General features: G+C 38.5%; 1 protein-coding gene across 3 annotated transcripts in view; it reads right to left on the reverse strand.

Annotated features, from left to right (window-relative positions):
* Positions 1-16,309, reverse strand: part of MANBA (mannosidase beta) — a 121,872-nt gene that overhangs the window by 102,653 nt on the left and 2,910 nt on the right. For all 3 annotated transcript variants that reach the window (XM_057547418.1, XM_057547417.1, XM_007172935.2), the window contains exons 2-5: positions 12,742-12,836; positions 10,568-10,673; positions 9,598-9,768; positions 4,783-4,906 (exon numbers count right to left, since the gene is read on the reverse strand). In XM_057547418.1, coding sequence (XP_057403401.1) covers positions 4,783-4,906; positions 9,598-9,768; positions 10,568-10,673; positions 12,742-12,836 — 496 coding nt within the window. The remainder of the gene's footprint in view (positions 1-4,782; positions 4,907-9,597; positions 9,769-10,567; positions 10,674-12,741; positions 12,837-16,309) is intronic.

Raw genomic sequence — 16,309 nt, forward strand, 5'->3', positions numbered from 1 at the left:
CACAAAGCAAAATCCCCCCACCCCCCCTCACCAAACAACATAAATTGGTAAGTTCTAGAGAAAAAAAAAAATCGAGTTACACAACAAGGCAGCTAGTCAGAGATTATTCAAGCAACCTACCTACCCATAAATATATTTTCGAGGGTGAATACCTTCATTTTATGGGTAATGAAAAAGAGATTCAAAATGAATGTAAGAAAAAAATGAATGCATGCTTGCATTCAAAAAGGAATGCATTAAACAAGGCACTAAGCAAGATTGACAAATCTTTGCTACGTTGTAATATTATATTCTCTGTATTAAGCTGTAAGCAAAGGGCAGCAATGACCTTCAATAAAGGCCACTGTTGGGCAGGCTAGGGTCGAGCTAGGAGCTAGGCCCACTCTTCCAACTCAAAGGCTATGTCTTCAAGAATGAAGAGACGGGGTGCTTTAGGCTAAGGCAGAAAGTAAATGTGGATACGGTCGGGAAGGCAGCATCTGTGAGGAATGGAATTGCCCAAGCACAGGTCAAAGGTCCACAGCTCACCTCAGCTCAACAGGAAGATTTACATGTTGAAAAACATCTCTATTTTATTTCTTTCTAACTGTGGTAACAGAAGATTAAACAATGCAGTGTTTCATCAGAACATACTTATTATATATTTGGACTTAATATGTCTATGCAACCTTATGAAAAGTTCATAAAACTAGACAACCATCCCTCCCTAATAAATTTTAGGGCCTAATATGAACAATTTACATCAGATTACAATTACGAAAGACTTAGCATGGAGATGATCAATAAATGAATGTATGTCTCTCTCTCTCACACACACACATACACACATTCAAATAAATATTTTCTAATGACGTTTTAGAGAAAGTCACATCAATAAATTGGTATCGGGCTTCCCTGGTGGCGCAGTGGTTGAGAGTCTGCCTGCCAATGCAGGGGACACGGGTTCGAGCCCTGGTCTGGGAGGATCCCACATGCCACGGAACAACTAGGCCCGTGAGCCACAACTACTGAGCCTGCGTGTCTGGAACCTGTGCTCCACAACAAGAGAGGCCGCGACAGTGAGAGGCCCGTGCACCGCGATGAAGAGTGGTCCCCGCTCGCCACAACTGGAGAAAGCCCTCGCACAGAAACAAAGACCCAACACAGCCAAAAATAAAAATAAATAAATAAATAAATTTTAAAAAAAAAAATAATAAAATAAATAAATAAATAAATTGGTATCTCTCAAAACCCAGATAAATGGTAAGAGCCTAAGAGATAATGAGAGTAACTCGTTTCCCTTTGACCTCACTATTTTTTCCAAATATAAATTTGCTTTTATTACACTAAACATTAAGAATATGTGAAAATCATTTAGGAAGCTGAGGTTAGGGCAAAATTAAACAAATGACCAAAGGATATTCAAAAGTACAAAAGTTTAGAAACCACTATGCTAAGGGTTAAGAATGCAGAAAAGAAAAAAATATATATATATATATATATACATAAAGAAAATTAATTCACAAAAATTTCAAGTTAGTTTTTAAAAGTCTAACAGCCTTTTTTCTGTCATATTTTATACAATTAAATTGGGGAACTATGGTTGGTCATTTGATCTTTAGGGTCAAACTCACTAATTTTAAATTAAGAAATAAATTAAACATTTGGAAAAGCAAAAAGGTTATTTTCTTCTAGCCTCAATCGGCAGAAAGCACAAAGTGCCACAAAGTTAAAGTAGTTTAGCCTTTCATAATAAGCTGGCTGAAATTACTAGATACTAGATTAGTTTAACTGCTTTCTTCCCTTATTATAGAGACAATATAGGCTCAATAGAAAAATTTAGAAGAATAAAATACGAACTATCTATAGTACTATTATACAGAGATTAGCCACTGCTTGCATTAGTTTTGACTAACCTCATTTCACACTTAAATTTTAAAAATGAATACAGTATTTGATTTTAAATAAAAATTCTATGTACCTACTTTTGATTATGAACTAATCCTTTTAAAAAATGTTTAGTAACTCTCAATGCCTGCCTCAAACTGTGTACCAAATAAATGCAAAAAGTATCCAGAATATATTAGTTTATTCTCTATTATTTTCAACTTCTAAGTTTCTATTGATTTAAACTGAAAAAAAAAAATTCTGAAAAAATCCTAAAGGAAGTTCCTCTCCTAATGCTTTCATAAGTTTATGCTTCAATTTTCTCTATTACATCAAGTAACCAAATTGAAATCTACAAAATTAATCAAAAATATAAGAATTACTGCTTAATATGCACAGGACACATCCTCTGAACAGGAAACATATTTTTCCCTATGTTAAGTACAAAATATATTATAGTCATAAAACATCAAAAATGTAGTTGATATGGATAATTGATTACACTGAGTCTAAATTAAATTTTAAGCATCACTTAAATTGATTTAATTCAAATAAAATTCGCCCAGTCACTAATGGTGAATAAACTGAACCCTAATGAGTCATATTCAGGAAGAAATGTTTAGCTTCATATTCAAAATTTTAAATTAAACTAGAGCAGTGTTATTCAAATTTTTTCAGATATCAGGATACCTGGAACTCATAGCACTTTTTGCTAACCACCAAAAACACTGATTAAACTTCAAAACTAATAAATAAATAACTTCTGGCAAAATCAGACCCCTTCTTACAGTAGGTTTTATTATATACACCTGAGAAAAATTACAGGTGGGGATGGGGGGGAGTGAACCGTTATGTATTTGATTTCATAGCAAGGCTCAATTCGGGTTGAGCCTCTGAAGAATAGTTTGAGAAACACTAAACTAGAAAGCTCTAAACAGCCACATTTATATGTACAATTTACATTAGATCTTCCAATGCCTTTTTTTTTTTTTTTTTTTTTTATTTTTGGCTGTGTTGGGTCTTCGTTTCTGTGCGAGGGCTTTCTCTAGTTGCAGCAAGCGGGGGCCACTCTTCATCGTGGTGCATGGGCCTTCCCCTGTCGTGGCCTCCCTTGTTGCGGGGCACAGGCTCCAGACGCGCAGGCTCAGTAGTTGTGGCTCACGGGCCCAGTTGCTCCGCGGCATGTGGGATCTTCCCAGACCAGGGCTCGAACCCGTGTCCCCTGCATTGGCAGGCAGATTCTCAAACACTGCGCCATCAGGGAAGCCCTCCAATGTCTTTTAAACATTTAAAAATGCCAGCAGCACCTAATAACTTCCTCAATTATCAACCATCTCTGATATGCTTTTGTCTTCTCCCTTTAGAAAACACAGATTTGGCTCCATTGAAGAGAAATCTAGGGTCACCAGGGCCCTAAAGACAACAGAACTCTTGTATGGACACACCACATACTTGCTTACAGACTTCATCTAGTTAGGCCTGCACGGACCTGGACAGAGCATCGTGAGTTATCATTTAAAATCCCATTTGCCTCCACCTTCACCCTGATTTCCGTAACTTCTCAAATTCTTTGATCTCTGGTTTTCTGAACTACTGGGGCTGCCATGCCGAAGACTATGACACAATCTAGTTTGGCTTGATAATTGTTTATATCTCCCCTCCCCACCTCAACCAACTTGCTGGGATGAGTAAACACATTATACTTCTTTTCTATGCCAAATACACACAGTGCTGGGCAAAGAACTCAACAAATATTTGACCAGTTTTTAACCAATTCATTGACATCTGTGAGATTTCTGAGGGTTTTCTTCAATGCTCCTTTCAACTGAAAAAGTAGTATTCTTTACCTTATGAGAGTTTCTTTAATGCCTTGTCTGTCTTCCAGTTTATTTTCAACTCTTAACAAGGCTGGTATGTCATGGCCTTCAGAGGAGAAAATGTGCAGTGACAGAAAGTCAGCCCAATGATTTAAGCAAACCAAGAACTCAGCACCATGGAGTTCTGAAAGTGACTACAGGGGCAGCAAAAAGGAGTGCAAGCCAGCAGCCCAAATTCTTTTAAGAAACAGCTTGGGAGAACAGAGCTTCCTTCCCTCCCTTCCTCCCACTTTCCTTTCTTTTCTTTCTTTCTTTCTTCCTCTCATTTTCTATTTTTCAGAATATGTTAAAAGGTAGGTACCCACCTACTTAACTGCTTTATACAGTAAATTTTCATGACAGGGACTTCCTTGGTGGCGCAGTGGTTAAGAATCCGCCTGCCAATGCAGGGGACACAGGTTCATGCCCTGGTCCAGGGAGATCCCACATGCCGTGGAGCAACTAAGCCCATGCGCCACAACTACTGAGCCTGCACGCCACAGCTACTGAAGCCTGCGTGGCTAGAGCCCGCGCTCCGCAACAAGAGGAGCCACCGCAATGAGAAGTCTGTGCACCACAATGAAGAGTAGCCCCCGCTCGCCACAACTAGAGAAAGCCCGCGTGCAGCAACGAAGACCCAACACAGCCAAAAATAAATTAATTTTTAAAAATTTTTCATGACAAATCAGTTTGTACATATTTTTCACTTTTCTACATTTAATGTGTCATAAATTTTTTTTTAAATAAGTCTCTGAAAAGTACAGTTGTCCCTCGGTATCCACAGCAGATTGGTTCCAGGACCTGCTGGAGATACCAAAATCCACTGATGCTCAAATTCAGCCCTCCACATCCACAGTTCTGAATCAATGGATTCAACAGACCTCGGATCATGTAGTACTGTAGTATTTGTTGAAAAAAATCCACACATAAGTGGACCCGCACAGTTCAAACCCATGTTGTTCAAGGGCCAACTATATATATATTCAAATTATAAATCCAATTTTTATAACATAGAGGAGGCTCAAAAAAGAAAAACAAGAAATCACACCTCTTAGCTTACCATATACGGGGGTAAATGTGAAGTAGTTCAGATGACAAATATTATAGGCTTCAATTCTAACATCTTTCCAGATGCCCTGGGTAGGAAAGGAAGGCCCCCAGTCCCAACTAAAGGAACACTGTGCCTGTAATTTTAAGGGAAAAAAAGAAGATCAATTCTAATTACCATGAAACTTAAACATTATGAAAACCTTTTTCTTTTAAAATATTATGTACATGTGTACTAGTTTGCTAGGGCTGCTGTAACAAAATACCACAAACTGGGTGACTTAAACAATAGAAATTAACTTTCGCATAGCTCTGGAGGCTGGGAAGTCCAAGATCAAGGTGTTGGCAGGTTTGGTTTCCTGGGCTTACAGATGGCCACCTTCTCCCTGTGCCCTCACATAGCCTTTTCTATACACACACACACACACACACACACACACACACACACACACACGCCCCTAGTGTCTCCCTCTGTTGTCCAAATTTCCTCTTCTTATAAGGACATCAACCATACTGGATCAGGACTAATCCTAATGGTCTCATTTAACTGAATCACCTCTTTAAAGACCTCATCTCCAAATAGAGTGACATTTTCACCTTACTGAGGGTTAGGACTTTAATATACAAATTTGGGGGGCACAGAATTAAGTCCATAATAGTGTGTGTGTGTCCCATATACAGCATCTAAATGACCCAAAATGATCCTCTCCTGGTATTCACGTCCTTGTGTAATCCCCTCCCCTTGAGTACGGATTAGACCTAATGAATCACTTCTAACCAGCAGAATACAACAGCAGTGAGAGCACGTCCAAAATTAGGTTATAAAAGAGTGCACCTTCTGTTTTGGGTGCTCTCTCAGCTCTCTCTTGGCCAAGGGGGAAGTCAGCTGCCATGCCGTAAGGCAGCTCTGTAGACAGGCCCACATGAGTGAGCCTGGAAGCCCATCTGAAGCCTGCCAATAACCACATGGGTGAGCTTAGGTAGGCCTCATCCAGGCTTAAGGTGACTGCAGCCCTGGTCCACAGCTTGCCTGTAACCTCATGAGTGACCTTGAGCCAGAGGTACCCAGCTAAGCCACACCTGCATTCCTGACTGACAGAAACTGTGATAATAAATGTTGTTTTAAGCTGATAAGTTTTGGTATAATTGTTACACAGCAATAGATAACTAAAACAATAACTAATCTATCAACCTAGGCAACAGAGTTAAATTTGGCAGAAATGTTCTAAGACCATAAAATCTAATTATGTACATTTATTCTTCAAAAGCATATTACACTGAAGCAACACAATAGTTACTCTTTAAATTTCTCCCAAATATCTCTGCACCCACTATAATATTTAAATGTAATAACTATAAAGAATAAAGAAACAGATTGAAAGATAAAGATACAACAGTTTAAGAAACTCTAACTAGAGTTTCTTGCCAACCCCTATTTCCTCCAGTATGAATTCAGAAATCCTGGTTTCTGAACTTACAGCCCAAAAACAATCAGTTCAGCATTTAGACACTGACACAGGTGATCAGAGCAGAATTTTTCTAATTCCCTCTTCTTAAAAGAAAAAAAAATATTTGTAAAACACAGTCAATTAAATTTTGTGAGGCTGTGAGTTAAGCTTTTAAAAAAGAACAAGCACCAGAAGAAGTACTGAGATCTTCCTGAATGGAACACTTGTAGGATAGAGCCTGAGGATTTGCCCAAACTGTTCTCATTTAAGTATTATTTCCTAAGCTCTGTATTTATCTAAAACAGAGATAATTTAGTTTCTATTACAGAGAAAAACAAAGACTAAAAACCACTTCACACCATCAACAGATGAATGGATAAAGAAGATGTGGCACATATATACAATGGGATATTACTCAGCCATAAAAAGAAACGAAATTGAGTTATTCGTAGTGAGGTGGATGGACCTAGAGACTGTCATACAGAGTGAAGTAAGTCAGAAAGAGAAAAACAAACACCATATGCTAACACATATATATGGAATCTAAGGGGAAAAAAAAAAAAAAGGCCATGAAGAACCTAGTGGCAAGACGGGAATAAAGACACAGACCTACTAGAGAATGGACTTGAGGATATGGGGAGGGGGAGGGGTGAGATGTGACAGGGTGAGAGAGTGGCATGGACATATATACACTACGAAATGTAAAATAGATAGCTAGTGGGAAGCAGCCGCATAGCACAGGGAGATCAGCTCAGTGCTTTGTGACCACCTAGAGGGGTGGGATAGGGAGGGTGGGAGGGAGGGAGACGCAAGAGGGAGGGGATATGGGGATATATGTATATGTATAGCTGATTCACTTTGTTATAAAGCAGAAACTAACACACCATTGTAAAGCAATTATACTCCAATAAAGATGTTTAAAAAAATAATAAATAAATAAAACCACTTCACAGCATCCACATCATATAAAATCACCACTTAAATATCAGATTCTCATGCTCAGAATGAGAACCATCTTGGGGATGTTTATTGGAGAGTTTTTAAGTTCAGATATATAATCCTTTTATTAGGGATAGAGAGAAGGAGGAGGGCAAAAATATTCAACATCTTATAAGGCAGATTATTTTCCCCAGCAAGGGCTACAAATCACACTTATTCATACAATCTCTCCAAATAAAAGTTTTCACTTATTCAAAAATATTTGTGAAGTGCTTTCTATGTTTCAGGCTGGAAGTATATCAAGATACAAAACAGAAACAGTCCTTCTGCTTACAGCACTCACAGTATAACAAGAAACTGAAGCATTGAACAAATAGTCACAAATCCAAAGGCAATAGACAGGGAACATATGATGGGGGGAGAACAGGTGTCAAGACAAGTTTCCCTGAATAACAGTGACTTTTATATGGAGATGTGAAAGGTGAGTACCACTTCTCCAGTGTGTCTAGGGGAGAGGGAAGTGAATGCATCCTTTTCAGAAGGAACAGCATATGCAAAGCCCTCAAGATGCAAGAGAATATGATGCATTCCAGGAAATTAAGAGAAAACAATGGGAAGAGATGGGCAGAAGACTGGAGCAGTGGGCACGGGGCAGCCTGAGCTAAGAACTTTGGACTTTCACCTAAAAGCAACAAGAAACTGTTGAAGAGTTTTACAAAGGGGGGTGCTATGATTTTTATCTGAAAGGAACATTCTGGCTGCTCCTTGGCAAATTAATTGCAGGAAGGCAAACGAGGTCGTAGGGTACCAGTTAGGCAACCAGGGCAATATTTGATGCAAGAAATGGTAATATATTGAACCCAAGCACGGGAGTAGAAATGGAGCAAGAGCAGATTCAAGAACTACTGAAAAGGTAGCATCGACATCAGCAAAAGGACTTCCGGATCTCTTTTAAAAAAGAGACAGGGGGCTTCCCTGGTGGCACAGTGGTTAAGAATCCGCCAGCCAATGCAGAGGACACGGGTTCGAGCCCTGGTCCAGGAAGATCCCACATGCCTGGAAGCAACTAAGCCCGTGCATCATACCCGCTCACCGCAACTAGAGAAAGCCCACATGCAGCCAAAAATAAATAAAATAAATAAATTAAAAAAAAAAAAAGAGACAGGGAGGTATCAAAAATAACTCTGAGGCTTCTGGCTTGAATGACTGCTTTGAATGGTATTCCATTCAGGGAGACAGGGAGCCCTGGGAGCAGGGTTTAGATCCCAAGTGCAGTGTTGGACACACTGAGCTTTAGGCACCTGTGGTATGGGTTGGCCAAAAAGTTCGTTCGGGTTTTCCCGTAAGAGGCTATCGAAAAGCCCGAACGAACTTTTTGGCCAACCCAATATACAACGGAATTTAGTTGGTCTTAAAAAGGAAGGAAATTCTGACATGTGCTAAACACAGATGAACCTTAAGGACATTATACTAAGTGAACTAAGCCAGTCACAAAAAGACAAATACTCTATGGTTCTACTTATATGAGGTATCTAGAGGAGTCAAACTCCTAGAAACAGAAAGATGGTGGTTGCCAGGGGCTGAGAGTTGGGGAAAGCGGGGAGTTGTTTTTTAATGGGTATAGAGTTTCAGTTTTGCAAGACGAAAACGTTCCGGAGATAGGTTTCACAACAATGTGAGTATATTTAATCCTACTGAACTGTACACTTAAAATAGTTAAGATGGTAAGTTCTGTGTTATGTGTATTTTACCACAATTAAAAAAATTTTAAGTAAAAATAAAACTAAAAACTAAGTGTCACACAATATACTAATTCATCCACGTATTAGGATAAATCCAAGTCATCTATACCGAGATCATACACAAAGAATATGTATCACCTGTGGGTTTTGTTAGATTTTATGAGAACCTAGCAGTAAAAAATCGCATGTCAGCAAATATATTGACAGTTGCAGAAGGCTAGTAATAAGAATCACTCATGAATATGAACCCTACAGTCTGGTGAAAAGTCTGATAAACCCAGGTGTTGTTTTAAAAAAATTGTAAAGGGGGAATTCCCTGGCGGTCCATTGGTTAGGACTCTGCGCTTCCACTGCAGGGGGCATGGGTTCAATCCCTGGTCGGGGAATTAAGATCCCTGCAAGCCTCACGGCACAGTCAAAAAAAAAAAATTGTAAAGGTACATTATCAGTCACCTATTTTTCTTCTTTTTCCAATGTTATCTAAGTTCTGAAGCACTCCTCAAGAAGAAAACCTAGAAAGACAAGCTCTCTACAAAAATTCTTGTAACTTCTGGTTCTTATTTCTAATTTTTAAATCCCACTAAGGGGGCAGGAAAGAGATGCCCAACTTCTGAAATACAACTGGAGTCTTCAAACAAGCATTTCATACGCCCTCATCCCATCCTCAAGGCTAAAGCCCCTCCACTGCGAGACTGTTACCTTGCGAATAAAGTTGACATGGCATTCGCCATCCTGCACACGCGGAGGGCAGTTGGGGGGCACGCTGTAGTGAGTGTGAACTTTACTCCTCTGGTCCGCATATATCACTGGTGACTGGAAATGCACCTCAATGACGTTTACTGCTTGGACCACATGTGTAATATCAAAGCTCTAAATTAAAGGGAAAGAACAAATGTGAGAGTAGCCTCCTGTGTAAAATTTTAGATATAGGCAGAATGTATGAAAGATGCATAAAATAATTGAAATCTTTAGGTTCAGCCTTTTTGCAGGAGAAAGCACTTCTCCAAAATAGTATAACTTAGTTGCCTACTTTTAGTTATAACTGATCACATTCTCCTACCCAAACGTAGATTTCTAGGTTTTCTCCTGCTATTTTTACTGACAGATGATGGTTCTAGGCAAACAGAGCAAGTAGAGACTATCTTTAGCCCTGGAATGTCTGCTCTGGCTATTTACACATGGCTTTGAATTGCCAAGGATTTCCTAGACACTTCATGATAACCTGACCCTCTGCTATCCATAGCATGTATTTGTAAGTCATAAGTTATTTTTGTTTTGAAAAGTCTACCCTTGAAAGGGAAGGGAGATCAGGATACAATCTCTTAAGGTAACTGTTCCAGGAAGGAAGGAACATTTTGTTTTAAAATGGTTTGTCAACCGTCATTTCCCATGAAACTCTGGATTACCAAATAACAGAGAAGGGAACAGCATTTGTCAAACATTGCCTATGTGCCAAAAACTGATACTGATCACTTTATATAATTAGCTCATTACATCCTCACAATAATTCCATAGGGTTTGAGTGTCTTCATCATTCTACAAATATGGCAACTGAGAGATAAAGTAACTTACCCAGTGCATCAAAGGACTTGTACTTGCCACTCAGGATAACAATGAACGCAAATACATACAAGTGGTTCTTTTTAACCTGATGTCATTATGTACTTACATAGCTTCTGAACGTGTTGTCTGTTTCGCCAACAGGAACATTATTGAGCAGGACTACTGTAACCGTATCGACGCCTTCAAAAACCAAATTTACTTTACGCCGTTTGCTAAAAAAAGAAGATTTTTAAAACAAGATGTATAGAACATCAACTTAGATAATTAGCCTTTTTTTATTAGTTAAGAACGAAAGGAATAAGTATTTCACAGAAAATATACATTCTTAGAAGGGAGTTTGCAATGAAATTTTCAGAAATATTGCTTTAATACATTTTTATGTTGAGTGATTCAGTTTAACTTTCTTCACAATATTTCAATCACCATAAAATCATGAGCATGACTTCTAATTTCCATGCACTGACTTGTTTCCTAGAACTTCACAAATTCTTATAAGAACCAAGTTAAATAATAGACATAAAACATTTTCACAAACTATTATATTTACTAACACTAAGAGAACACATTAACCAACAAACAAGTATCTATGAGTAAACATTGTGTGCCCAGCACTCTGCTAAGCCTTACAGGGAACTAAAACAGTCTCTGAATTTAAGGAATCTGCAATCTGGTTAGCACTGAAGCCTAAAACACAGGAAACAAAGAGAAAGCTTTCAATCTTTTGTACTTTGTGGTACAGTCTTGTTGGATAGACTACAAGTGCTATCAGAGTTTACGTCATAAGGAAAGACTTCAAGAAGGAGACAAGAGTTTAAAGAAGAACAAAATAAATAAAATGTATACCCATACAATAAAATAGCACTCAGCAATAAAAAGAAATGAAGTACTGGTGAATATGACAACATGGATGAACTTGAAAACATTATTATGCTAAGTGAAAGAAGCCAGTCACAAAGGACCACATATTGTATAATTCCATTTCTTTGAGATTTCCACAAGAAACAAATCCATGGAAATAAAAAATAAATTAGTGGTTGCCTAGGGCTGAGAGAGGGATGGGGGGATGGAGGTGCAGGAAGTGGTGCACGATTGGCAACAGTAAGCAGCATTTTCACAGACAAGCAGAGGAAATTAAACTTGATCTGCCAATCGAAAAGGAAGACACCGTCATTCTTAAGCAAGAATGTCATGGTAAAATCAAAATTTGGGAAAGATGAATCTAATGTTTCTGCATACGAAAGACTGGAGAATAAAAAAACAAAGTAAGAAATCTAATTAGGCAGCATAGACCTAATTCCAGGTACTCTCTAATAAAGGCCTAGGCAAAGGCGGAAACTTGGAAATTAGGAGGCAGGGGCTGAATCAAGAGAAATGATAGGCAAAAATTAACAGGACTCAGAAACAGACCGAAGACAGGGAGATGAAGAAAAGATATGATGAGCCACAAACTCCTTGGGCACGGAAGATTGGGAAGATGGCATTACAGTAAGAGAAATAATGAGGTTGTTAGAATATAAAGCAAGCTTTCAGTGGGAAAGTCAGTTGGTTAAATTTCGGATATGTTGAGTTCAAGGTGAAAAAGGACCCCCTATTAGAGATATTTTAAGTATTATCTGGAAATAAGAGCCTGGAACACAGTAACTTCATGATATTGAGCACTATTTTCTGGCTTTATTTCTTTTTTAAGAAGCTAGTAAATAATTACCCCAAAAAAGATCCTATTAAAGGGACAAAAGGGTTTTTTGTTTTTTTTTTAATTTAGCAATAATGGTGGTAGATACAATTGGGTTACATTCTGCTACATAGAACATTACTGAAAACTATACCATGGTTTTCCTCATGGCCTCATGACATCATGTGAGGCCAATGCCTTAGTTTCAGTGGCTGGTTAACACTACACCAAACAAAGGATGTATCTCTGATCCTACTTGACAATATTGTAAATATATACACTCTATGGATTACTGGGAGGGCAGGGTAAAGGAAAGGCAGATAAGAGAATTGACTAGGTCTAGGCGACTCCATTATAACCACTGGAAAAATGACTGAATAAGACATAATTTTGTGACTAATGATCAGTGCCACCACCCTCATACACAAATCAAAACATAAATCATATATATTCACTTTTATAGTACAGGCTTTAGTCTGACAATGTTCTGATATGCAACCTAAACAAACAAAAGATTATTGCAGACAGAAAAAGAACAAAAGTTCAAATAATAATAATAAATGAATAGATAGATATAGATATAAATATAGATATACACACATAAGTACCTCAAGTCAAAAGGGATTTTAAATTTCTTGATATAGGTCCAGTTATCCAAGGCGATCCATCTGTAGTTAAGGTTATTAAATCTGTAGTAAGGATCCTGTTGATAAAAATTATGGTAGGTGATTAAACATGCAAAAAAAAATTAATTAAATAAACATGAAATAAACTATCAATGATAGCTATTTATTACCTAAAAATTAATGAACTCTTGGCCTAGGAGTGCAAGCGTTTCATATGCCAGCACATCCCATCCTCAAGGCTAAAGCTCCATCTGTTTAAGAGACCATTACCTTTCAAACAAAGTTGCCATGGCATGAGCATACTAAAAATACTAAAAATATTTTTAAATGGAAAAATAAAGCCCAACACAATCAAAATACCTGAAATGAAAGAGCTCTGAGATACAACTATTACATAGTTTCATTATGAAAGAACATGTGTGGAGATGAAGATTGGCTTCCCCTGTTAAAACCAAGCACAAAACCTGCAAGGCATCAGCAGAGAATGAACGGCAGCCCTTCTTATGGTACACAGCCATCAGACACTCACCGCCCTCTGGTTCTCACTTTGCGTTTTGCTGCCACTATCCCAGCTGGCCTCAAGAGGAACATTTCTTCTCCTCTACTGCCCAAAGATCAGCAAAACTCCCACTCCTTGGATTTACTCAGCATTTACAAAGTTATTTTTCACTCAGCTTTACTAAGTGAACACAAAAAGGATCTCTGCAGAGAATATACAGGCAGCATAGATACCGTCAAACTTACAGACTTCAGGTTTCCTATATTAGCCTAGACCAGGTCAGCAAACTACAGCCCATAGGCCTAATGCAGCTCACTGCCTGTTTTTGTATGGCCAGTGAGCTAAGAATGGACACGTGTCGATAAATAAAGTTTTACTGGAGCACAGCCAGGCCCATTCCTTTATAAATTATATACGGCAGCTTTCATGCTACAATAGCAGAGTTGAGTAGACATGACAGAGACCAAATGACCCATGCAGCCTAAAATAGTATCTGGCCCTCTGCCCTAGACAACTGGCCTGCTGGGTGTTCACAGATGCTCTCCCATCTCAGTGTCCAGCCCCAAGTCCTCCCTGCCATAATCCTTACGTCTTTCTTCTCCTACTCATTTTCTACCCTTTACCTCTCAGATGAGGGCTCCCAGGCAGGAGGTGGAACAGAAAATGGTAAGAGAAGCTTCTCAGTTCTTATGTCTGTGAACAACACCACGGCCACATAGAGGAACACAGCACAGGCTCAGAGGGCTTCTCCCTTCCAACTGGGACAGGTCCAAGGGTGACTGCCTCAGGAACTGCAACTCCAAGTGGAGAGGGAAAAGCCAACTTTGTCTCAGTTCCACAGAGGTAAGGGCTGGCCACTGGCAACAGCCAGCTGGGCACTTGCCCAGAGAACAAATCCGCAAGAGGCACTATAACATCACTGGGTGTGTATCAAAATGGAGAGAAAGGTATCAGCCAGAAACTGCTCCTGACTGGAAGAAATAATTTTGATAAGATACAAAGGGGGTGGGGGGACTTCCCTGGTGGTCCAGTGGTTGAGAATCCACCCGCCAATGCAGGGGACACGGGTTCGAGCCCTGGTCTGGGAGGATCCCACATGCCACGGAGCAACTAGGCCCGTGAGCCACAACTGCTGAGCCTGCGCGTCTGGAGCTTGTGCTCCGTAACAAGAGAGGCCACGATAGTGAGAGGCCCACGCACCGCGATGAAGAGTGGCCCCCGCTTGCCGCAACTAGAGAAAGCCCTCGCACAGAAACGAAGACCCAACACAGCCAAAAATAAATAAATAAATAACCCATGAACTTTAAAAAAAAAAAAAAGTTGCAGAGACTCAGATTACATTTATAATAACTACTGCAAATGCTAAGCAACCAATTTAATTTGGTTCCAGAGTGGTCTGATACCCTTTGCTCATATTAAAATTCTGAGTCCTATTTAAAGCAAATAGGACATCGTTCAGCATTACGCCTGATGACTAAGGACCCATGTAAGTGACTGAGTTCATAAGCAAACCCATGAACCCTAAAGACAGTAACAGTATCACTTGTTGACCATTTACTTTACATCAGCCTCCAAGATAGGCACTCATTCACTCTTATCTTCATAACAAAGGTGTGCTGTAAATACCATTCTATAGAGGAAGAAACTAATGCTCCAAAAGGTGAAGTGTCTTTCCTGAGGTCCCATGATGAAGCAGAAGTACATCCAGGCATGAAACAAACTCAGTCCAACACCAAGGTCTACATTTTTTCAACTGTGCTTCAATGCCTCACGCCATATTTACCTACACTTTTATACCAGATGATCATTGCATCTTGTACCTACCATTTTTAGTAGTGTATGTGTATATTTACAATATATTTTCTTCTATTTTTAAGTGTATATTTTGAGTAAGAAAAACTTTATAATGGAGTTTATGCAGTTATTAAAAATTTTTCTGGATCTATATTTATAGACATTTATAGATACAGAGAGATGTTCTATAGATACAGAGAGCTGTTCATCATATATTTTAAATGAAGAAGTAGCTTACAAAACCATCTCAGGGACTGACTTAATCTTTATATTATTATATTTGTTTGTATATACTTAGAAAAGTCTGGAAAGATATACATGAAAATTTTTACCTCTGCTTAATAGTATGCTTTTTATTAGCTTTTTCCTTCTTCTTTATATTTTATATTTCTCTGCATCAATATTTGTACAGTAAGTATTAAACATCTATTATTCTTTTTAAAAGAATTTTAAAAGAGAATAAGAAAATTCAGTATATAAGAATTTTGTGCATGATAAAAATAATGTTTTGTATCAGTGGACAACAGAGAAATTGTTCAAATCATGTGATATAAAAAACTGCTTAACCATTTGAAAAAACTCAAATGGATCAATATTTTAAATACAAAAGAGGAATTATAAAAATACTAAAAGGGGCAAATATAGGTAAATATTTATTTAATTGGGAGAGAGGAAATTACTTCCAAAGCATAATACCAAAGACAGAAACAATCATAAAAGAAAAAAAGCTTATAAGATTTCAACATACAAAACTTTAAAACATGTATGTGACAAAATATATCATCAATAAATGGGAAATTTTTGAAAATATATAACAACAGGTCTAACAAATCTATATTTTAAAAGATGAATAGGGGCTTCCCTGGTGGCGCAGTGGTTGAGAATCTGCCTGCCAATGCAGGGGACACGGGTTCGAGCCCTGGTCCGGGAGGATCCCACATGCCACGGAGCAACTGGGCCCGTGAGCCACAATTACTGAGCCTGCGCGTCTGGAGCCTGTGCTCTGCAACAAGAGAGGCCGCAATAGTGAGAGGCCGCGCACCGCGATGAAGAGTGGCCCCCACTTGCCGCAACTAGAGGAAGCCCTCACACAGAAACGAAGACCCAACACAGCCATAAATAAATAAATAAATAAATAAAATTTAAAAAAAAAAAAGATGAATAGTCAATAGAAAAATAGATAAAAAACAGGAATAAGTAAGCCCAAATCACCAATAAGCATGAAATAAACCTATAAAAGGTGTTTAACCTCACTAG

Source organism: Balaenoptera acutorostrata, chromosome 5 (genome assembly GCF_949987535.1).
Source record: "Balaenoptera acutorostrata chromosome 5, mBalAcu1.1, whole genome shotgun sequence".
NCBI lineage: Eukaryota > Metazoa > Chordata > Mammalia > Artiodactyla > Balaenopteridae > Balaenoptera > Balaenoptera acutorostrata.